This window comes from Cyclopterus lumpus, chromosome 24, assembly GCF_009769545.1.
Source record: "Cyclopterus lumpus isolate fCycLum1 chromosome 24, fCycLum1.pri, whole genome shotgun sequence".
Taxonomy (NCBI): domain Eukaryota; kingdom Metazoa; phylum Chordata; class Actinopteri; order Perciformes; family Cyclopteridae; genus Cyclopterus; species Cyclopterus lumpus.
In genome coordinates this window covers 14,939,438-14,962,342 of record NC_046989.1, presented here as the reverse complement: position 1 = coordinate 14,962,342, position 22,905 = coordinate 14,939,438, and the positions used below count along the sequence as shown (strand labels likewise).

The 22,905-nt window shown below is 39.5% G+C and overlaps 1 protein-coding gene and 1 long non-coding RNA gene across 8 annotated transcripts; one reads left to right on the top strand and one right to left on the bottom strand.

Annotated features, from left to right (window-relative positions):
• Window positions 1–79: 79 nt before the first annotated feature.
• Window positions 80–2,972, bottom strand: LOC117727105. Its single transcript, XR_004609015.1, has 4 exons — window positions 1,486–2,972; window positions 1,011–1,254; window positions 677–827; window positions 80–488 (listed from the first exon to the last, which is right to left on the bottom strand). It is a non-coding gene; the product is annotated as an uncharacterized LOC117727105 (long non-coding RNA).
• A 79-nt stretch (window positions 2,973–3,051) lies between these two features.
• Window positions 3,052–15,647, top strand: knl1 (kinetochore scaffold 1). Of its 7 annotated transcripts, none has more exons than XM_034527146.1 (31): window positions 3,052–3,351; window positions 4,080–4,114; window positions 4,313–4,349; window positions 4,450–4,509; window positions 4,672–4,754; window positions 4,842–4,897; window positions 4,980–5,001; window positions 5,179–5,222; window positions 5,323–5,375; window positions 5,569–6,310; window positions 6,470–6,522; window positions 6,696–7,053; window positions 7,153–7,299; window positions 7,476–7,528; window positions 8,081–10,048; window positions 10,302–10,398; window positions 10,510–10,568; window positions 10,657–10,755; window positions 10,843–10,958; window positions 11,514–11,604; window positions 11,847–11,963; window positions 12,054–12,141; window positions 12,293–12,355; window positions 12,439–12,478; window positions 12,562–12,666; window positions 12,824–12,924; window positions 13,281–13,346; window positions 13,633–13,742; window positions 13,904–14,025; window positions 14,274–14,399; window positions 14,930–15,647. In XM_034527146.1, the coding sequence occupies exons 2-31, from the start codon at window positions 4,086–4,088 to the stop codon at window positions 15,024–15,026; spliced, it is 5,202 nt and encodes a 1,733-aa protein (XP_034383037.1). In that variant the 5' UTR covers window positions 3,052–3,351; window positions 4,080–4,085; the 3' UTR covers window positions 15,027–15,647. The 7 variants fall into 7 exon arrangements, with proteins under 7 accessions (XP_034383037.1, XP_034383038.1, XP_034383039.1 ...); XM_034527147.1 differs by having other exon boundaries at window positions 6,696–7,110; window positions 7,213–7,299; XM_034527148.1 differs by having other exon boundaries at window positions 6,696–7,299; window positions 8,081–8,124; window positions 8,251–10,048.
• Window positions 15,648–22,905: the final 7,258 nt, after the last annotated feature.

Sequence of the window (22,905 nt, the reverse complement as noted above, 5' to 3'; positions counted from 1 at the left end):
CTAATTCTTAACTGAAACCTAACCTATATTGTTAATAATTGTATTCTTAAGAGCAAAAAAGCAAAAAATGACACAGGATTAGTTAGGGAGAAATATTTTTCATTATGAAACAAAAAAGTGCAACAAATAAAGTGCTTAAACAGTAGCCTTTTTAACCAAAACAATGGTTCAACACATAAATAAAATAACAAAAAATGAGGTATCAGAATTTTTTACGATTTGTGGGCAAGGTTGTACTGGTCTGTGGCCTTCTTGGAGGCCTTGATGACCGCTGAGGGGGGCTCCCATCTGAAGCAGGGCTCCAGGTCGGCCATCTTTATGGCCATGATGGAGGACAGGGTGCCATCCAATGCCAGGCTATTTCTGGTCTTTGTTTTATTTAGTCCCACAAATGAAAACACCCTCTCAGCATCTGCATTTGAATGAGGCAACACCAGGACCAGCTTGGCAACGGCAGCAAGCCTCTGAAATTCTTTGGCTCCTGTCACCTATTGAAAATGAACCAAGAACAAAATGGAAAAACATACCATATTTTGTTTTCATTAATACTGTAAGTATATTGTAACACACTTCAGATACAACATGCATAGTTTGCATCATGTATGACACAATATATGCATGCATCAATAAAAGCAACAGATGTAGTCAAGCCACACCTGCCAAAAGAAATGTATACCTTATGTTTCCTTGTTGCCATTCCAGCCCAGAAGTTGTCCATATCTGTTTAGTCCTGAAGGGAGGTTGTTGGCATCGTCTGATAATTTAAAAACTCCTCACCCAGGTGGTTATGCTCCTCTGGCCCATGGTATGGGAAGAGATGGGGGAACCTATTTATGAAAGAGTTACAGGTTGTTTAGTTATAGGTATATTGGCATCAACCAGCAGCAGTTCATACACATCGTTGAGGAAAAGCCATATAAGAATAACTCATGTGCAGTTTAGGAGTGAACTTACCTTATCATAAGCATTTTAGCTAAGATGGTAGACAATAATTAAAGAAAAAAACTAACCTTTCAACAAAGTAAAGGACATCTTCAATGCCACTTTTAGCCCTCTGCCGCACATCTACAAATTGTGAGTGTTTGATCAGTGGCTCTTCCAGTGGCAGCTTCCTAAGTGCATAGCCCACAGCACTTGTTAAGAAACTTAACACAGCTTCATGGAATGACTCCACCTGCCGTGGTGTGATGTCACCCTCATCAAGATATCTGGTGAGTTTAGCCCTGGTTGTGAACCCAATGTTCAACTTTTCCCCTGTACAGATACAGCATATCAGGTTAACATAAATGGTTTAACATAGTGATGCAGCAATATCAGCTTGACACACAGCGTAATAAATCCAACCAGAAGCTCACTGTTGGAAGGACTACCACAAACCTTAGGTTTCTACTCATGAAGTGGCAAAAGGCTAGGTATAAGGCTAAATATCACATTTTATCAATAACATATCACAGTGTATGGTCATAATAATAGTCAAACACTAACCTGGCAAATGGTTTGCCTTCTCTTCATAGGCAATTGCACAAGGCTCCTCATGGCCTTGCAGAGCTGCTGGAACCATAAACTCTCCTCCTGAACAAACATAGAAATCTTCCACCACAACTTGGTGTCAGAAGTGAGATCGTTTGAAGCTCCATCGGGACTCCGAGGTCAACTGGGTTAGTTCGGTTAAGTTGGAAAGAGATTCACAGATTCGAACTTCCCGGCTCAATAGCTCTTTTGCAAAATGGAGTTAAAAGACTAACGAGATCTCTCTGTGACCGTAGTGATGTCGACAACAAGCTACAACCTTAATTTTTCCAAAACGGGTCGGTCTCCGAGCTGGACGAATAACATTGGTCTCAATGTGCCGCCAGCTGGGAGACGTGAGCACAGGGACCATCTACAAAGTGCAATCCGGAAAATACATACTCAAAAAATATTCAATAGCTCCACTGTAATAAAGTGGAGTCTGACAAAATTAATACCATATATCAAGGGGCTCCTCCTTGTTGTACTACAGCTGTAACTTTGAAGAAAATGTAGTTTGAATAATTATTATGATTTGTTAAAGATATTTTATTGAAACATTCAATAGCTCCATGGTAATAAAGAGTAGGCTGCCAAAATGAATACCATACATCAAGGGGCTCCTCCTTGTTGTACTACAGTTGTAATTTTGAATAAAATGTATTTGGAATAATTTTAATGATTTTTTAAAGATATTTTATGTAAACATTCAATAGCTCCACTGTTATAAAGTGTAGGCTGACAAAATGAATACCATATATCAAGGGGCTCCTCCTTGTTGTACTACAGCTGCAACTTTGAATAAAATGTATTTTGAATAATATTTATGAATTGTTAAAGATATTTTATGGAAACATTATTCAATAGCTCCACTGTTATAAAGTGTAGGTTGACACAATTAACTATTTTTTTTACAATAACTCTCTTGGAGTTGATTAACACTAATCCTGAGTTTAAATAACTCTATATTTTAACACTAAACCCTAACACTGAAAACCCAACACTTTTGCTGTGTACCTCTTGTCTCCCTTCTGCGCCGGAGTCCTCCTCCTGATGTTCATCCGCTGGTCCAGGTGATAGGTGAGCCAGGCACCACGTCAAAGAAAACTTTGGAGATGTTTGTTCCCCGTCACATTGCACCGGTGACGCAGCCATGGTCTTCTCCTCTCAGTTGAGTCAGATGTGGAGCATCGCTGGACGCGCACAGTGAAACACAGAGAAATTCAATAGGACGTGCACAGTGAAACACAGAGAAATTCAATAGGACGTGCACAGTGAAACACAGAGAAATTCAATAGGACGTGCACAGTGAAACACAGAGAAATTCAACATATAAAGTTAGCTTCTTAAATCAAAATGTGCTCTTCGTGAGTTCATTCGTAAACATAAAAAAAAAAAAAAAACATTGTGGGGTGACAGTCGAGCCGCACGAATTTAAAAACGTCCCGCCCTCTGCCGTCATATCCGGTTTGAGTCCGTTATTTCCTGTGTGGCTAAAACGACTTTTCTATATTTCTTGTCGTTGGAGGGTTTGTATTTCTAGATAATTATAGCTAAGCGTTATGTGTATTATTCTGTTATTGTTGTTTAACTAACATTAGTGCACTAACTGAAATAAGCAGCGAACGACTAGACAGGATATAGTCCACTGCGCATGCGCGGAGGCGGCTAAATTCAAAACTGAAGACGTTAGCATCGAGGCTCGTTGACGTTAGCTTCAGTTCACAGGTTCGCACATCGACCCAGCTACAAATAAGCGCAATGAACGCTATTTCACGTTAGTTAAGAAGTAATAACACTATCCGTTGTAAATCAGAGGAAATAGCTCAAAACAACTAAAAGGTATGCGCTGTAATGTTTCTTTTGGTTTCAGTTGTTTTTCCTGTTCATTTTGATAATGGCAGACCAACACGAAGGTAAAATGTCTGCTTGCTCACGAGCTCAGTAACGTCACTAATCCTGAAGTAACGCTGTGTTTTTGTAATGAATGACGAGAAATTGGAACTCATTAGATAAGTATTTGGCGGAAAGGTGTTGTAGTTGGTGTAGAGAAGAAATCCATGTCCACCTGACGTCACACATTTGCTATTAACGTTACGCTTAATTTCCATCGGAGTAAACTAGCATACTATTGTTAGATTTAAAAGGGGGAATTCACTTCCAGCTAGCGTTGCACATCACGTATTACTGTAGTTCTTGGGATAATTTCAGCTCCGTGTCGACTCGATAACTTCAATTATTTTGCAAATAAATAAAGCATGTAACGTTAACTGCTGTTGAATAACGTTTGTCTTTAATTTAATGCAATGCCATGAAGTCATTTTTTCACACATCACTTAGCTAGTTAATCTTTACTTTTCAACCAGACACACCGCACCGGGTGTACTTACTATTCCACCAAACATTATATATTTGGTTGTTATTAATGCTTTAGCTAAAGATAAAGAAAGGTCACGTAAATGTTACACAATGTCACTGAAAAGGCCATGTTTTATCAATATGTACATGTAATAGTGTACTGCAGAATCTGTGATTTGCTATATCAAGCTCATGTTGTCATTTGTTCACAGTTGAGAATGGAGCCTCTGGATCCTGCCAAGAATAAGTAAGTAACATGTTTTTATTGTGAGAAGAAAGCATGTATGTGTGCTTTGTGCCTGAATCTCAAAGCAACAGACTACACATTACATTAAGGCCATCTTTGTACCTGGCATTAAAATTGATTTGTGATATGACTAATAACATTTCATATAAGAACGAACACCCACCATAGCTGAATACTGTGTTTCATGTGCCGTTACAGTGAAGGCAGTGGATTCTCTAAGCGACGCATTTCTTCGGTCAGTGCAACAAATCATTTGTGGACAAATTCTATTTACAATTCTTTTGAAAAAAAATCATACGCCTGAATCATAACCTCTGCCATTTCTGAATTTTTAGATTTTAAAAACACCAAGGAGATCAGTCCGATTTCCTGAACCCCAGCAACAGGAACATGTGGTAACTGTATTGCTAGATTTGTGGGATTTGGGGATTTTTCTTGTAATCAAAGATAAGCTCCAATCGTAATATATATATTTTTTATCAATTCTCACCCCAACAAGGATAACAACTTTGCTTATGGTTTTATATTTTACGTCATATGTTTTTATTTTCATATAGGTGGAGTGTGCCAAACCAGTGGAAAAGAGGATTTCAAGAAGAGTCAGTTTTGCCCCAGCCAACGATGTTCTTTTGTTCTCAAAGTGAGACACTAGGGGAGGAAATGTTAGGCTCAAATTTACCGCAAGGACACTTCACATTTCAACCTAATCTGTATTTTATCTTTACAGGGATGTAAAAAGTGCCTCTCCTGCCCGAAGTCCTTTACAAGAGTTAATAACAACAAGTATGTAATGTTAGTATCTCTCAGTATTTTATTTAGTTTTTGGAGCATTCTTGTAATATTTGTCCTTTTTGTTATTCCACAGCACCGACAGCCACACCAAATAGGTAAGGTGACTTGCTCTTTTCAAGCTCCCCATATTAATCTTTTGTCCTCATTAGCAAGGACAAAAACCTGTAATTTTGTATATGCTAATCTTTGACTTACAGTCACCCCAAACCAGTCAAAATGTTCTGTAGTAACAACAATAATTAATTTGGGGATTGTGTGTTCACTTTCATAAGGGTCCAGGTGGAGGTCACTGAAGATGGGATTCAACAAATTATGGGTAGGGATATACATTTTTTTAACTCAAACATATATTACTCACATTATTTGTTACAGTGTAAGAAGATGACTCTTACTAAATTCAAGTCTATCAAATTAAGGAATGGAAACTCTGTTGAATGCTCCTCTACATGCCTCTCAACAAAGGGAAACGGTGAGCTTGAAGTCAATTTGCTGTCCGAGTTGAATTTCTTTCCACTGTCACAGCCACCAGTGGTTAAATTTCTTTGTTATAATTATATGTATTATATTAATACAATGCTTCATTATCATGTTTATGATAAGTTTTCATGTAGAACTTGATATTTAGTGACCGTTCATTGACTAAAGCCACTTATCTTCACCAGGCCAACTTTGATACTGGGCATGACTTGGGGGAGAAAACAGTGATGTTTTCTACAGATGATGCATTCATGGAAATGACTCACAGTCACACAATAAACATTGCAGATGATGCTGACGTTTCCCTCCAAAGCTTTGACTCTTTGACCACCAGTGTAGAAAAGAGAGTGAAGCTCACTGCAAACGATGGAACCATGGATATCAGCCTAAGTCATAATGGCTCAGTATCGGTACCCATTAGCAGAAATATGGATTTAAGAGTAGAGAAGAGCAACGTATCGTCATCAGCACTTACTTTGGATCCCGGATTTGAAAACTTCCTGGCAAGTCTCTCTAATCCGAGTGACCCCAGCGTTAATCCTGTGATCACCACAATGGCGTCTGCTGCATCGACTGAAAGAACAAACTGCTCCGTGGCCCAGGTTAAAACACAAAGGGCCGATGTGGGCAAAGAAAATCAGGCTCCAACTTCTGTTTCAGCTGTGATGGAAAAGTCACTCGGTACATCCAGGAAGATTGGTGAATTATCTTATAGAAATGCACTCTGTCCTGAAGTTGATTTAAGTATGGATATGACTGAAGCTCAGACAGGTCGCATTCTGGGATTCAGTGATGACGATGATCCCTTTCAGTGTCTTTTCCCCACACAAGAAATGTACTCCCGCCTTGACAGCAGAGTGTCCCAGACAAAAGAGAAGACCAAACAGCAGCAGATCAGTAAACCACAGGCATCATTAACCCCTATAGGTATTTTATTTTCTAGCAACCAACTATCTGATTAACACCAATATCGTTATTGCTTTGACTTAATACAGTACATCTCGTGTGTTTTTTGGAATGCTGATATTATTTCACACGACTAATTTACAGTTTTAATTAGCATCTTATCTCAATTTCCAACTTCAGATATGACATTCTTGAAGAATCCATCTCTAAAGGATTTTAATCAAAGACACAAGGTGAGTTTTAGAATAACTTTACATCCTCTTTGCCTTATTTCTAAAATCCTCTTACTGCTTTTTAATCAGATGTTGGTTTTATATATGTATTCTTTCCTTTCATTTATTGCATTGTGTTACACGCACACACAAAAAACTGTGTTCAAATGTTTCAAATATCTTTTCTCTTTCAGGACAATCTTGATACAGCAGACGAATGCAGAGAGAAAACAATAATGTTCACTGCAGGTGATGAGATTGTGGATATGACCCAGAGTCACACGGTAAACATCGGTTTGTTTGCTCCTTCAAACCAAAACGTGGACACTTTTCTCATTCATGGAAAAATGGACCATGCTTCATCTCTGGAGGAGCGAAAACATGACACTTGTGGTACGCCTGGCTCGTCAGCTAACTTCCTTTCAAGTTTCTCTACACCCGGTGCCCCCAGTGGCCGTCCTGCGATTGCAAGAATGGTACCTTCTACTGCAGCGTCCTCTAGGGAAACTGTTGACACTAACAGCTCCCTGTCGCAGCTGAAAAGTACTGTTGGTAAAGAAAACCAGTCACTAATTACAACCAGAGTTTCTGGAGAATCATTTAATGAAGGTACAATCTGTCCCGAAAATAATGCGAGCATGGATTTGACAGGTCGCATTAAAGGACTCACTGGCTCAGATGAGTCTTTCCCATTTCTTTTCCCCACAAAAGACATGTACCCAAAAGGAAGTCTGAAGAAACAAGAGATGACTTCACGACAGCAGCACCATGCAGCACTGGAATCATCTAACCGTAAAGGTATGGAAACATTAAACCCTCCAATTCTTTTGACAAGGCAACACACAAGAGAGATTGTAATGATCGAAATAAGAGTGCTTCAACTTCGTTTAAAGTTTCAATAATGGAACTGGGTTTAGAAAGCTGTTTTTCTTTGTTTGAATTGTTTCTTAATTATTTCCCATCTCCACATCAAGGTATGGATACATCATTGACTGCTTCTTTAAAGACGAAGGTGCAAAAAGATCAGGTGGGCCTAAACCTTAATTTGATCTTTCACACGTTTGTTTTCTGAATGAATCACTATATCGCATGCTTGACCTAACACTGCATCTCTAAACTAACATTAAAGCTGCAGTAATCAGTATATTTTAACAATTTATGAATTAACTGTAATGTCACAAGGTTTCAAGGCTCATAGTTTCAAACCCAAATATTTCTCCATATCGGCTTGATACGTAACATTAGGCCATTGTTTAATGTCTGCATTAACACATTTCTAAATTGTTGATATGTTGGCCTTAAAAACAGTCTCTTTTAAATACTGTATTTGTCTGAACATGGAAAACATACAAACTAGTATTTCTTAAGCATAACCCGACCCTAAGGCTTGATAATTCACATTTGTTTAGGTATAGAAAACCACAGTGATTGTACGAGTTTCTTTGCTTTAGAAAGGGGTTGCTGACTTTTTCTTAGAAATCGTGGCTTTGAAATGGTGAAATGTTTAAATTATGAAATGATAATGTTAACTTGCTTTCCCAGAAAAGTTTGATACATTTTCTACGGTTGTCTCCTCCAGGTCAAATTTGATGATGAAGACGACTGCAGAGAGAAAACAGTGAGGTTCTCTGCTGATGATGCCTGCATTGATGTGACGAGAAGTCACACGGTAAACATAGTCACAGATTTACAATTGCAGTCTCTCCAAAATGTGGACATTTTCCCTGCTTGTGGAGAGAAAACAGTGAGGTTCTCTGCTGATGATGCCTGCATTGATGTGACGAGAAGTCACACGGTAAACATAGTCACAGATTTACAATTGCAGTCTCTCCAAAATGTGGACATTTTCCCTGCTTGTGGAGAGAAAACAGTGAGGTTCTCTGCTGATGATGCCTGCATTGATGTGACGAGAAGTCACACGGTAAACATAGTCACCGATTTACAACTGCAGTCGCCCCAAAATGTGGACTTTCTACCTGCTTGTGGAGAGAAAACAGTGAGGTTCTCTTCTGATGATGCCTGCATTGATGTGACGAGAAGTCACACGGTAAACATAGACACGGATTTACAACTGCAGTCTCCCCAAAATGTGGACATTTTACCTGCTTGTGGAGAGACAACGGTGAGGTTCACTGGAACAGATGCAGCTATGGATGTGACCCAGAACCTCACTGTAAAATTCCACCATAATTCAGCATCAGATCACCAAGATCCTGACATTTTATCCAGCCATGAAAACATGAATTTTCCTCTATCAGCGAAGAAGACACATCTTCAGCGGAGAAACCGATCTTTATCAGCATATGCTTTGGACCCAGGATTTAAAAACTCCCTATCTGAGACAAGTGGCCCCTGGGCTAATCCTGTGATCACCAGAGCAGCGGTTCTTACTGCACTGTCCCCTCAAAAGACTGAAGATGGCTTCCTGCACCCAGTTAAAACCCAGAAGCCTGATTTGGCTACTGCAAAGGAAGCTCCAGCTTTTGTTTCCTCTGCCGTAAAGAAGCCAATACATAAAACCATGATGGAAGGTCCGGAGCACGATGTAAGCATGGAAATGAATAAAGCTCAGACATGCTGCATTTTGGGACAAACGGATGAGCCACCTCAATGCCCTTCTTCCACACAGGACTTGTGCCCCAATTCTGACCATTTGACCAAAACCGAGGTCACTTCCCAATTAAGCAGTGAAGCGCTGGGATCATCCAACCTTCCTGATTGTCTTCACTCGAATGAAACCGTCACCAGGTGCGAACCAAGAAATCAAACTCGTACTTTATCGGAGGAGATGGAGAATTCACCCAGTGCTGTCAACCATGATGTTGATGCAGCGCCTTCGCGGAAGTCTCGGCGAATTAGTTTGGCTGATCTTCAATCACAAGTAAGACGTTTAAACCACATCATTAGTGCAGCTCCTGTTACTATCGCCATGGAGGCCTGGACAGCACCTTTGCCTCGACTGGACCACGAAGTGGACAAAAACTCAAAAGACGAAACCAAATGCCGACCTGTAACGGAGCCTGAACTTGAAATGGGTTTGATAAACACGGAAGAAAATACACAAGATCAAAGTATTATGCAAGGAGAACAACCCTTCACTGCTACTACCATTCCAACTCCGTTCAACCTGAAGACTAAACAACTTATGTCAAGACTCTCAGTGGGAAGCTTTAAGGCAAAACTCCCTCAAGGAGGCAAAGATCCAAAGAAGCAGAATTCTGTGGGAGAACATACAAGAACAGCCACCGTCAATGTTACAAACAAGCTGAGCAACTTTGACAATGATTTGAGCAATATTTATAACGAAGAGCTTGAAAGCTATGAAGATATGTCAGAATCGCTGGACATGAGTCCTCCGGGAGCCACTGAAGAAGTGAGTGCTTCCTATGGGTTCCACATGGATGAGCCTTTAGAGGACAATGTATTTAAAGAGGACTTTATTAGTTCTGTCCATGGGAAAAAGAGACCTTTGCCAGTAGATGAAAACAACATGGAGGATGAAAAGAGAAAGAAAACGTCTACTGAGGCGCCCACTGACGTTGAAACGGTAGGTCAAACTAGAGGATTGTAAATTCTCAAATAACGGATAATGTCTTTGTTTACCTTTTTTTTTTTTTTTTTTATAAATGTATTTACCTTTTATACTTGTATTTCTAATGCTATATTTATCATATTTTTGTGACAAACCTGATGGGATCTAACCCCCACCTCACTTGCATATTGACTTTTTGATTTAAGAATTTCCGGTATATTATATTACACTTTTTTGTTATGGAGCTTCATTTGTTTTCTATTTTCAGTCTCATGTTGTGGAGTCTCTACAGTCTACACAGACCACAGATTACTCCAACAGCATTCACACAGCCAGCATCAGATGTGAACCTACATGTGAATCAAGTAAGTTGTTATAGATTCACATGAGTATCATCACAATTCATATTTGCTGAGGTTTTCTGGACATAATTGTGCTTCCTTAGATTCTCAGTTGATTGTTTTTTTTTGTTTCAGCTTTCAAACAAAGCCTGTTTGAATCACAGCTTGAAGACTACACCAGTGATTTACAGAGGGTATATTGTTGGCATACGTTATGAATAGATCTTTGAAATATCCTGTTTTTTAAATTCAGTTATTTATTGCCCAATGTTTTGATTACAGAAACTCAGCGATGGCAACATTACAGTGTCTGAGTTCTTTAAACTCTTCAACATAGACTTTGTCATCCATAATCCTCGGCAAAGCATCCTTCCTGCCAGAGTAGGTTCATCTTCAATAATATCGAAAAAATATATGAAAAAATAGCCAAATGTAGTAACATTACTTTTTTTAAAATATTTTTTGCAGCTTTTATCAGACACAGATTGCACACCGATGGATTTATTGAAAGACAGACACATCTACCTTCCTAAACAGATGGTGTATGAGACAGATGTCCTTAACCTCACAGAAAAGGTGGAGGGGTATGTACGCTTGAGTTTGTGTCACACTTTTGTTGTTGTTTGTCACAGTACGCTGTTTACCTTGTGGTTTTTCTTTCTTGAAGGCTGTTCATGTCTCATTTTAGGTCAGCATGGCCCCTTAAAAGGTGCAATGTGTGGTACTTGGCCATCTGATAGGTTGATGCAATCTAAATTCACAGTCATCAGTTATTGAAAAATATAACTACGACACTACAAACTAACACCAGAGCAAGAACACACATAAATCAACCAAACCGCTGAAACTCTGACACTTCTATCAAAACAACTAACCCTCGGGGCAGCTCTACGTCCTCTCACGTTGTACTGAGAGCAGAATGGACACGACGGTGACTCACTATCTCCTCTCGAAGAAACAAGGGGTATTACAAGACGGGACGCACCGGGGTTAGCTGCTTAGCATGCTAGGCCTTTGTTAAAAGCAGCATATCTTTTTGGACTGTGTCAGAAATTGCAGAATGCAATCGGAAGAGCCATAGAAAGATACTGTCGTAAGATGGTCAAATAAAACACAGGCTTGTTCGGTTCTCTTCCCAGGTTGAAGGGGCGAATGCGGGACCTGGACAAACCACTGAAGATGGTTAATAGAGCTTTGTGGGAAGAAGTGAGAAATTCTTCAGAGAAAGAGGTATGAAAGGGTAACCCAGTGTATTTATTTCTAACTCCAAATGATCTTCCTTTTTGTTACACGACTATGTCATGTGACATGTTTACAGTGTCACATGAGAATAATTGTAATTTTGTTAAAAGGCTGCGTGTGATTTTCATTTGTTTATTATTTATGTAGATGTAACACTAGGAAGAGTATCAATTGGGTGTATGATGTTTTTTTCCCTCCCTGACCTTCGCTGTGTTTGTTTGAATTCGCAGCTCAAATCGTTTGGGGCAAAACTAAAAGAGAGAAATAACCTCTTCAGAAAGTTGAGCAAAGTTCAGTCCCATGAAATGAAGGAGGTGTTGTACTCCAATATTGTGCAGGCTAGTCTGGTAAGAGCCTCCACACACAGAAATACTGAATCGCGACATCGTGGATCTTTTAAAGGACATGGAACGTGAAAGATTTTTGTATCTTTTCAGGAGGAGCAGCAGAGGTCGAGAGGAACGATTGAGGAAGCAGATGCGATGCTAAAAAGTTTGGATGACTGTATTCATGAATTGGAAACCGGTATGCTACTGTGGGGAAATGACTCATGGCTGTCCAGTTTACTGTGCCACCTTCCCTGTATGAATTATTAATAATTCAGAGCCACAGAGACGCGTCCGTATTGGTGTGGATGTGATGATAAAGTGCACTGTCTCTTTTCTCCGTCCTCTAGAACTTACTGCAGTCGAAGAAAAGGGTTTCGAAGACAAACCAAGTCTGAAATCACGTCAGGAAGGTAACTTGTAATACCTCATGACTATATTCATTCATGTTGATGTGCTTGAATTGAATATTGAATTTCTTTTCTTCTTTTTACAGAAATGCAGAAAGTCACTGAGGCTTTGGCGGATAATGACCAGTGAGTTGAGAATTCTAATGAATATCTTTTTTTAATGTTTAAATGCTTTAAATATTCATTCTTTTTCTTCGCTTTTGCCACAGACAAATAGCCGAACTGGAGGCGCAGAAGAAGCAGAATTCAAATACACTGAACAGACTAAAAGCTGAGGCGAGGAACCTTGAGAACCACGTCGACGTGCTGCACAGGTCAGGTTCTGATTTTCACGGGTTTTCAGATCTCAAGTATCCGTTCGAAACATGTAGAACCTCATTAACAAAACACTGCTTACGCTGCATCTTGAACCACTTTCATATTAGACAATGATATTAAAGCAAAATCCTTTTTGTACGTTTCTTACCTAAGGGTGAACGAATGGAAGTGTGCAGAGAAGACGGACAACTGCACCACCTACACTTTCCTTCATGAGACCTTGCATCTGGAGCTGGTCTATGAAGAATCCAGCGGTAAGTGGTCTTCAACAGACGGACACTGAAGAGTGAAGGAGTGGATAATTAAGATCAGCTTATATATGCTGGACAGCTTTCATACTGTTTCTACAAGAATTTGTATTTTTCATTTAACATGTGCGTCCACAAATAAGTCTCTAAAGGCTGAACATTTGAACCATGTTGCCCCTTTAGCCTAAGTTTACACTGTTTACCAGCCAAACTGCATATAAATGTGGTCTGTGTCCTAGGCAGTGAAAGGATCTTTACAGACTTTGTGGCTTTCGATTGTTTTTTTAATTTACAGCCATGCTTTAAAGAAAATATATATATTGTTTAATTAATACTATTCTTCTTTGTTGTTTGATTTGAAGGAAATGATGCTGGTAATCAGTCCGAGAGGAAAATATTACACCTCACATTCAAACTTCAACTTGATGGTAAGAAAAGACAAGAGTATAACCAGACCGCTGTGTGTCATGTCAGAATATGTGTGAGGACTATTGCGTTTGGATTTACATGAACTCAAATCTTGATTCATGTCTTTCTCATCTCGTCGCCTGTCGAAATGTCTTCCATGTCAAAGGATGTTATGCTTGTTAGACCAGTTCACATTTCTGAGAAGAAACTGGCATCATGACTTGAGCTGTGTGGTCTTTTATAATGAGGATACACTCTGAGCATTGAGGACATTCACCCGTAATGTGCATGTTGTCCTCTAACTAGATGAGAAGTCACAGGGTCATGCCTGCCTCGTTCACACACTGCTCTCGGAGTACATCGAGGGAGAAAGTGACTGGCTGGAGAAGTATCCAACCAGCAGACATGTTCCAACGGTAGGCGTGAATGGAGATTTGTTCTGTTTATTGCAAGAGGGGCACACGTGTAGCTGCATGTTGTGCTTGTCATGTTTTAATGTCAGCCTTGTTCAAGTTCTTTCAGTCGTCCGTTAATATGAAACGTTCATCTGATCTGTTTCGGCTCCTGTTGTGTGCAGCTGCTCCATGACGTCGGCCTGGTGGTGAGTCGCTGCCGTCTGCTGGGAGAGGAGCTGCGTCTGCTGAAGCTGTGGGGAGGTCTGAGGCTCGATATTCTCAACATCAGCTGCGTAGACACTAGGTAAGAACTCTTCCCAACAAAAGAAAACTAGTGCAACATTTTTTTTTCCAGGCAACTTTGTAATTAATGTTGCCTTTTATTAAAGTACATAGCAAAATTAGTGGCCTCAAAATCTGTGCTCAAAGGAGCACAAATACTATTGTAAGATAATTGTTAATCACAAACTAATTAAACTAGTGATCCATTGTTAAAAAAACATAAAAGCTCACATTACATTGTATAATATTCTTTCTTTTTTCTTCTTCTAGAGTGCACATTGTCTTCAGCCGTCTCAAGACATTTTCCAAGTTTGAAGTGACCTTCTCTGTCAGTTTGATGGACTGCCTCTGTGTCCTTCAAGTGCAGAGCTTCAAAAACATGATTGGAAACACAACGTAAGTTCAACAAAATTTTGTTTTCCCCTTACTCATGTCGATCTATGCCACTGTCTACGCGAGCGTAACTGCAAACCAAAGCATGTCCTTTTTTTTTTTTTTTACATTATTTCAATTATTAAAACATTTATCATATGATCTTTCTTTTCCTATGAGGTGACCGTCTTCTTTGATTGCGTTGTTTCCAATGGCCTGTTCTGTTCTTATTTATTGCTTTATTGATTATGTTTTTTTTAATGACTTAAAAAGGTGTGTCGGTATAGCCTTTGAATAAAGTGTTCTTTAGCCTAAAGCTTTCAACAAACTTTCTCAGACAAATACATTGTAGCGTTCTCCGTCAGGTTGTTATTAATGAATCACGCTGCAGTGTTGATGGAGAATTAGATCAGCATATTCACAGAAAACACACTGCACAGAAGGTTTGGCTGCTGCAGGTTTTGAACTTTGCCTACAAGAAAGGAACCGGTAGAGACATCAGCACTTGGCGCTATGTAGTCTGATATATATGTAATGTTTTCATTTATTTGCAGGATCCAGCAGATTGAAGAAATTGTGGCGTCATTCAGTCCAGCCAAGAACCTCCTGACGAAGATTATCAAAACGATTCATGAAAATCTGCTCTGTTGAGACCAGGATTTATTCTTCCAATCGTTTCTATTCAAACTCTCTTGTACAGTATAGATGTTGAATAATTAAAGCTTTAAAATGTGTTATCTGGCTTTTTCACACACAAAAACAAAACATTTTAGTGCATTTTGTTCAAATTGACGGAATACAGTAAATCGGATCAGTTTTAGCGACAACTTCTGTCTTGTTTGTCACATATTTACATATTCACATTAACATTAAGGTGCGGAAACGCTTGTTCTTGGATCAGAAAGCATGTACATTGTAGATGGCTAAATTTACTAATTTAGGTTATTCATGTAATGAAAGTGCATGTTATCTATCTAGAAAATGTGGTTGAATTTATATGTGTTTATTGATTGTGGCCCATTTCACAGATTACTGGTCTGGTGTGCAGACGGCAGTGTTTTCTGTGCAGTTTTCAGAGTCTTCAAGATGCTGAACATGAACCCAGTATCCCTACTTTGTTTTGCTTATAAATGTCTCTTTTTGCTGTAGTTTTGTACAGTTGTGAACATATGTAAATATATTTCATCATTTTCTATTTTGCATTATACTGTTACTGCTTTTGTCATTAGAGACCAACACTTGTTTAATAAATATACGCACATTAAAAAGATAGTTTGACTTGTTTTTGCTCTGCTATTGTAGCTCAACTGTTTGTTTGTTTTCCCAGGATGAATGATCAGATAATACAAGATGATATACTTATAGTCTCTTCTTAATCTGCTTCTCTACAACATGTAGGTCTGCAATGTATCATCAATGTTAATAATCCCTTTGCAGAATGTGAAATATATATCTTACAAGGCAGATATTTTGTCATGGACACTATGGGCTTTAGGACTGGTCTTACCGCCACTGATTTGATAGATTGTTTGGCAAGAATGTCAAACATCAACATCTGTCCTTATTCTCGACAGCTACATGTTTTCTTTGTAACTCTTCTGTATCCTATCGGTGTGCTTCTCTTTTCTACTTCACCACAATAACCAAGTTGACATTATCCCCTTAAATGTATAATGCTGTACTGAGGTTATGCTTTAGATGGCGCCATGGGTCTGTAAAATATGTAAAGTATTCAACACCCGCTTTGGTTTGTGACCTCTTAAAGCAACCTCTACTTCACATAAAATGGCCTTAGTGTGGATATTTGCGAGCAGTTGAAAACGGTGTTTTCTTTCATGCTCACGTTTGATTTTCATGATTTCTTTTAGATGCCTGAGGTAGCTTGACAATAATTTAGAATAATTTCAGTCGCAAAAATATAGATCCTATTTCCTAATTGTATTAATCATCTTGTGACTCCTGAGATTTGTCTTGGTACCTTTTTGGGGTCTTGACCTTGAGGTTGAGAACCACTGGATAATCATAGAGCGAATGTAAGATATGCATTTTGAAGTTGTTTTGTAAGTCTGAGATGAGAATGAACTGCAAATTACCGATACTTAAGTGGAGCACAACATCGTGCGTGCTGCTTTTCATCTATGAAATGTAAACAACTTAGTAACATCAAATCTGACTTGGTTGTTTTAACAATGATTTAAAGGCTGATAGACGCCTCGTGATCCTTCAGCGAGAGCAGCTGCACCTCGGCATCAAACAAAGAAAGCTCATCTGTGGAGGCTCTCTGTCTTTTACTGAACCAACATAAACATGGGAGTATTTAGCTGCAGATCTGGCTACTGCTCAAAGCTCATTGGCAACAGCCGAAACATGACTGACATGGACAGTGTCCTGAGGTTATTTGAAAGGTCAAACAGCCAGATACAAGCCTCGGAGAGTGTGTGTGTGTGTGTGTGTGTGTGTGTGTGTGTGTGTGTGGGGGGGGGGGGGGGGGGGGGGGGGACTGTCCATTCCTCAAGCCCCGACGTCAAAGGTCAAAGAGGACTTTCCAAACCGTCACCCTCTAGTGAGCCGTCAGGGGACACGAGTTCCTCCGTCCCTCCCCCAGAAACAACGGCTGCTGTCAAACCAGATCGAGGACACACAGGGTGTCCTGGCGGGGGTTAAGTTTGGCTGAAGTAGCATTTGGGTCTCCTGACCTCATCCTGGGGGTCAACTCAAATTCGTTTCAATCGATCCACTGAAGGATTTGTCCTTATTTACAATGTGAAACTGAATCATTCATTAGATCAGAACACAATACAAATAGGTTTTAGTTGTTTTTTCTACTCCAGTTAAGTCAATTCAAAGGGATTCAGGGCATTCGTTGTAAAAGGCACAACACAATTTAGGATACATGGTTCAGTTTTATCACATTATCATGCTCACATATAGCATTAAACATAAAGTACAGATCAGACTGGTGGGAATGTAATATTCAAATTAAATATTACAATGTCTGACCTCATGATACCGTTCAATGAAAAGAGTTTCAATTGGTTGGTCAGTCAGTTATGACAATAACACATTTTGTGGCAATCCGCAATAGTTTCACTCAAAACCACAAACGTCAACCTCATGGTGGCACTAGAGGAAAAGTCAAGGGATCCGTCAGTGGGAACCCCGAATATGTACACGATTTCAAAGGAATCAATTGACATCCTGCTGCTGTGGACAACAACATGTAATAATTCATTGTCTTTTAACATAAAAATGAAACCTGTGAAACAGCCCGGTCCCCATCGCATGGCGTTAAACAATTGGTTGGAAAATGTGTCTGAATCAGATAAACGGGCTGATTGTAAGGGGGGGGGGGGGATACAAAATAAAAAACTAAAGGAGAAACCTTTATGACAATTAAATGCCATGAAGCCAGAAATAAAATCCATCTAAGTTGATGAAATCAACAATATATTTCATAATGTAAAGATTTTTTCCACTTGACATTAAATGCATCACCACATATGAGAGGGCCAATGAAACACTTTTCTGAGTGACAAATGTAACAGTTTATTGAGATTTAGATGGCAACAGTCCAAATGTATAATACTGTAAAGTGGAACATTTGGCCTCAAGCAACCTGGTCCCAATCTGTTTATCCACAGATCCAGGAGCAGTATTTCACCAGGGAGGAGGAGCTTTGAGGTGGGAGAATTGGTTTTGGAAGATGGAAAAGGGCCTTAAGGTTTCCTTTGTATTTAAGTCAAAACAAAACCACCTGCCAGACAAACTGGTGCTTCGTGCAATAAAGAAAATAAAGGGAAATGGAGTATGCACTTTAATCTAGTAGGAAGGACTATTTTTCATTTTTATCTCAAGAAATGAGATTAGAAACAACAGCAACATTCAGCTCCAAGTCCTGCTCGGATAAGGATTTCATATTTAGAGACATAAATAATGGTTTTGACATTATACGTCCATATAAATATAACTGCGGGTCACCCAAAGCTACATTCTGGGATCAGTGTTGTTTGGCTTTTCATGTGTCTGCAATGCTTGGCCATACCTCTATTAGTATATCCAGTATATACATTTTTATTTTTTAAAAAGTGACCAATTGGTAGAATGAGGTGCGATAGCCTCCACACTACAGAAAGAAACAAAAGGAAACCAAGAATATTATATGGCTATCACTTGGGTTAATTAGCAGCAGATGTTTGGGCAATTAAATAAGCAAGTGGATGTGCAGTATCTCATTATCATGGTTTAATTCATGTGGATTTTTAAAGAAGGTCAGAGTTCAAGTATGCCAACAACCATTGCTGTAACTGTAACGACAGCCTGCCAACACCTCCAGACTGAAGTCATTTGCCTCCATTGTCCCTCCCTTCCTCTGGCCTTGGTGGCCATGTTTGTTCATAGAACAACTCCATGTCTTATAATTATCTCACAGGGCTGCTGGAGTCCAGCTGTGACAGCTTCACTCATACAGTTAGAACAAAAAGTTAAACAAAGTGTTGGGTTTCACAGCAGCACCCGAGGAAAAGCCGACACACAATGGACTTATTCTTAAGGTGTTTCACAGCCCATAATGCTTTCACTACCAGTTCAGAGAATATGAAACGTTCAGGTCCCATTGTACACTGGAGTTACTGGAGGCCTACTGTTTATTTAAATCCGCCACTGCATGACATAGAACATATTCCAGTTTATAATGTGATGCTGTCGCTGTTTAAAACGTAGTTTTTGCTTGTTATAAAATACAAGGAGGATATCACCCACCTTACATTTTATAGAAACTGAAAAGGTTTTGTTTCATTCACTTTTTTCGTGGAAACAATTATGAAACCTGTACAAAGACAGGGGATGAGAACACGTTTAATAGTATGTTATGTCTCTGCCTTACTATATGTTTCACTACTGGGACAGAAAGTTGTATGTGGACATCTTTGAAATATGGGAAGCACCCAGACTGTTTCTATTGTTACGAACTCCAAAACGGATTAAATGTTTGTGTTTGTTTGTCTGTGCATTGGCAGCATGAAACAGAGACATACGGAGCCGTGTCTCCACACAGACGACTTCAAATGTCACTTTTCAGGCCTCTTTCCTGTTCATGTTTTTGGGGGGCATTAGAGGGTGTCTTAATTGGTTCTTCCAGGCAGGTAATTAGCTCTGATGGCATGTGCTCCCATAGTGATGCGAATGAAAGCGACACAGCCTTGTCCCACCACTCACCCCAATGACCAACACGCACACACTCACACACTCACTCACTCACACACACACACACGCACACACACACACACACACACACACACACTAGTAAACACTGTGTGACCCAGGGAGTTGCCACATTCTCTGGTCATTCTTGGGAAAAGACAATAGGCCTGCCTTGTTAAAATGGGCTCCCTCCCAGCAGGGGGACACAGCAGCTGTCCCATAGTATCAAGCTTCAATAGTCCCAACAGCCTCACAAACCCTCCAGTCCAGAGGTTGTTTCTAAACCTTTGAGACCACATATTACATCTCATTAGAAGGGAAAATACAAAGAAGTATGAATTAAAACATTCCCTTGATATCTGTGCTGTTCTACGTGGAGAGAAAATGCTTCCCACCATTCAAAGCCTGTCGAAAATTATTTTAAAAAATGAACACTGTTTGACACTATACAATATTCCTAATTAAAACGTATGATAAGTGTCTAAATACATGAACTGCAAGCCATGAAAAACAATACCTTTGTGTATCTGAATGTGCTGGTGTGTCAGCAGAGTTTGAATACATCTGAAAAGCTCACTATAAATGAAGACATGCAGCCCACCAAGTAGCATACTGATGGCTGTGGGTTCATTTAAGTTACATTATAAAATACTGAAGTCATAATAGTGTTATATGATGTATTATGTTGTGTTTGCCAATGGAAAATGTGATCTTTTCTCAGAAATCTAAATGGTCCGTTATCTTCAATAAAAAACGCTATGTCTAAAACCTACAGGCATCTGAATTATCATTAATTATATTATTAATTACAATGCATCATCGGGCCTTCAGAGACTTGAAGGGGAATTCCCTTTAAAGGAATTTCTTTGTGTCCACTGGTCCATCAATAGCAAATGACTTCAGGGTAACTTCCAGCTGAGTTAAATTGATTCCAAACTATTCTCTGCCACAATAGCTTCACTTAGCTTGGGCCAAATTCCATTTCAGGTCTATTTGTATCCATGGAAGACAAACAAGTACCAGGAAGAGAAAGCATTGTAAGGCGAGTTAACTATTCTCTGGTAGAATAATGATGACAAAACAGGAATTCTGACCTTGTTCGGGGAGATGCATCCTGGGGCACGAAATACAAGAGAACAGAACAATAATAGCGTTTCCTAAAAATACAAGGGCCTTGCAAAGGAGGGTTTGCACTACAATGGCCTTGAGACTTGGATCTTGCAGAGGAGGAGGAAGAGTCTTTACTTATTCCAGGTAGTAGTCTACCTAGAAGAGAAATACTGATGAAGCTGACTAGTCCAGCCATGTGCCTCACACCTGCCGGGGTTGTTTAACTCTATATACTGTATATTATGCAGCTCTCTTAGGCCGCTTTGTGCAATGGTCATTGCTAATAAACCGTTTTCATGAAGTTAATATGCAAGTCCAATAGCAGACAATATCTACCGGGCTATTTACAAAAAAAGTCTTCACGAGCAAATTGAAAGTCTTTCTGGTTTCTGCATGCTGACCATTATATGACTTGACGTTGACCAAGCAATACTATTGTGTTCACGCAGCTGATTCAAATGCATTTAGCAGTTAGCCCTGTGGCCTCGCAGCGAGATGGTCCTGGGTTTGAACTCCCTGGCCGGCTTGGGCCCTGTACCGTTCTCCCGCAGTCCAAAGGGTCATTGTTGAGTCCAATATTGCCCATAGGTGGGAATGTGAATGGTATCTTGTCTCTACATGTCAGCCCTGTGATTGACAGGTGACCTGTGTCCCCATCTCTCAACCAAGCAGCTGGGATCGGCCCTTGGTTTAGGTCACTGCATAGATAACTCAAGTGGGAGTTATCTATGCATGTATGCAGTAACTCAAGTTTTTTTTACCTAAACTTGTGTTAATTGTTTTTTATTTGACCACTTAGGGGGCAGTGCAACAAGTTTTGAACACAACGTTTTAATTAGTGAGTCCGAGTCTCCAACCCTTTATACGTTTTGATCCTTCTAAAAAAGTTGTATTAAAATACACATATTTCTTTAATGTGCAACAATGGGAACCGAGTCCCGTCCACTTCATGTCTTACTGTCCTCACCTCGGGTCCCCCATCCACTCCTCACACACCTACACCCAACAACAGTTGTCTGTGCTCAGTTGTCAGTGCTGCGCTATCGCGTGCCCTTTCGACACATGGCCCTATTTTGAAATCCAAGCGCACGTGGGAGGACATAGGAGCGTCTCCCGGACAAGGCGAGTGGCGGCTGAACGTCCAGACTGCTGGATGGGTGGATAGCGGCCATCTTGACCCACACCCTGAGCCCGCTAACAGAGGTACAGCAGCCACCTTGGTTAAGTGCATTCCCCGAGCCCCTGGCCCAAATCCCTGCTTGACCCTGGCTGATAAACTATGCTATGGATAGACCAGTGGAGAGTTTTCCCCTTTAAAATCGGTTTCTACAACAGCAACTATGGTTCATGTTGTTGCGAAATAAAACCCATAAACATACAGTATATGTTTTTTTTCCAATAGCATTAGCTTATATAATCACACTCTTTGGGCTATTATCTCATCATAAATGTATTCTTCTTAATAAAAAGTCAGCATTCACATAGAGTAGTGCATTTCCACAAACTTTACTAAAGTCAACGTCCAAAATTCTAATAATCATCATCAAGATGTTGCATCTACATCAAATAGAAATTAAGTAACTATTGATCATTTGATTTGCTTCACAAATAAGTATCAAAGTGCTTCTCATTCATATTATTCAAGGTCGAGAACAGACTAAGTTTGATATTACTAAAAGTCAAAAGTATCACATAGGATAACTATTAGATTAAAGTAAATTAAAGTAAAGGGTGTATACAGTATGTGACTGGTTTTATACTAACAATTTGAAAAGTATTGAACTGGGGTAAAATAACTGTAAACATTTTGAGTTAATAAAACAATACAGCAGAAAAGTTAGATGGACACCATTTAAAAACAGACACAGTAAAACATTATCTGTTTTTATTGATTTATTTAATTTATTGTTTTCTATTGTGTATTTTAATGCGCCATCTTCTAACGTGTATTTTATTATACTTTCTTACCTGTTATAATGTTTTTGGCCCCTGTTATGGTCACTTTAGTTTGTTTTATGTTTTGTTTTTTTGCAAACCCTGTACAGCACTTTGTGACCTTTGTTTGTGAGAAGAGCAATATAAATAAACTTTATTATTATTTTTATTATAAAAGGACAATTTGGTGGCTTCAGGAGGCTCCAGGTTAGGCGTTGAGCTAAGCGAGGAGAAGCCTGGCGTGCATCAGTCGCATGCGGGCTGTAATTGTTAGCGACTGCGAGGA

What these genes read in the sequence shown, in the direction of transcription:
- knl1 (XM_034527145.1), top strand. Translation starts at nt 4,086, where the DNA reads ATGGAGCCTCTGGATCCTGCCAAGAATAA. An exon ending in CTAAGCGACGCATTTCTTCG is followed by an intron (nt 4,350 to 4,449) that starts GTCAGTGCAACA and finishes CTGAATTTTTAG; the next exon opens with ATTTTAAAAACACCAAGGAG. An exon ending in CTCACAGAAAAGGTGGAGGG is followed by an intron (nt 10,959 to 11,513) that starts GTATGTACGCTT and finishes TTCTCTTCCCAG; the next exon opens with GTTGAAGGGGCGAATGCGGG.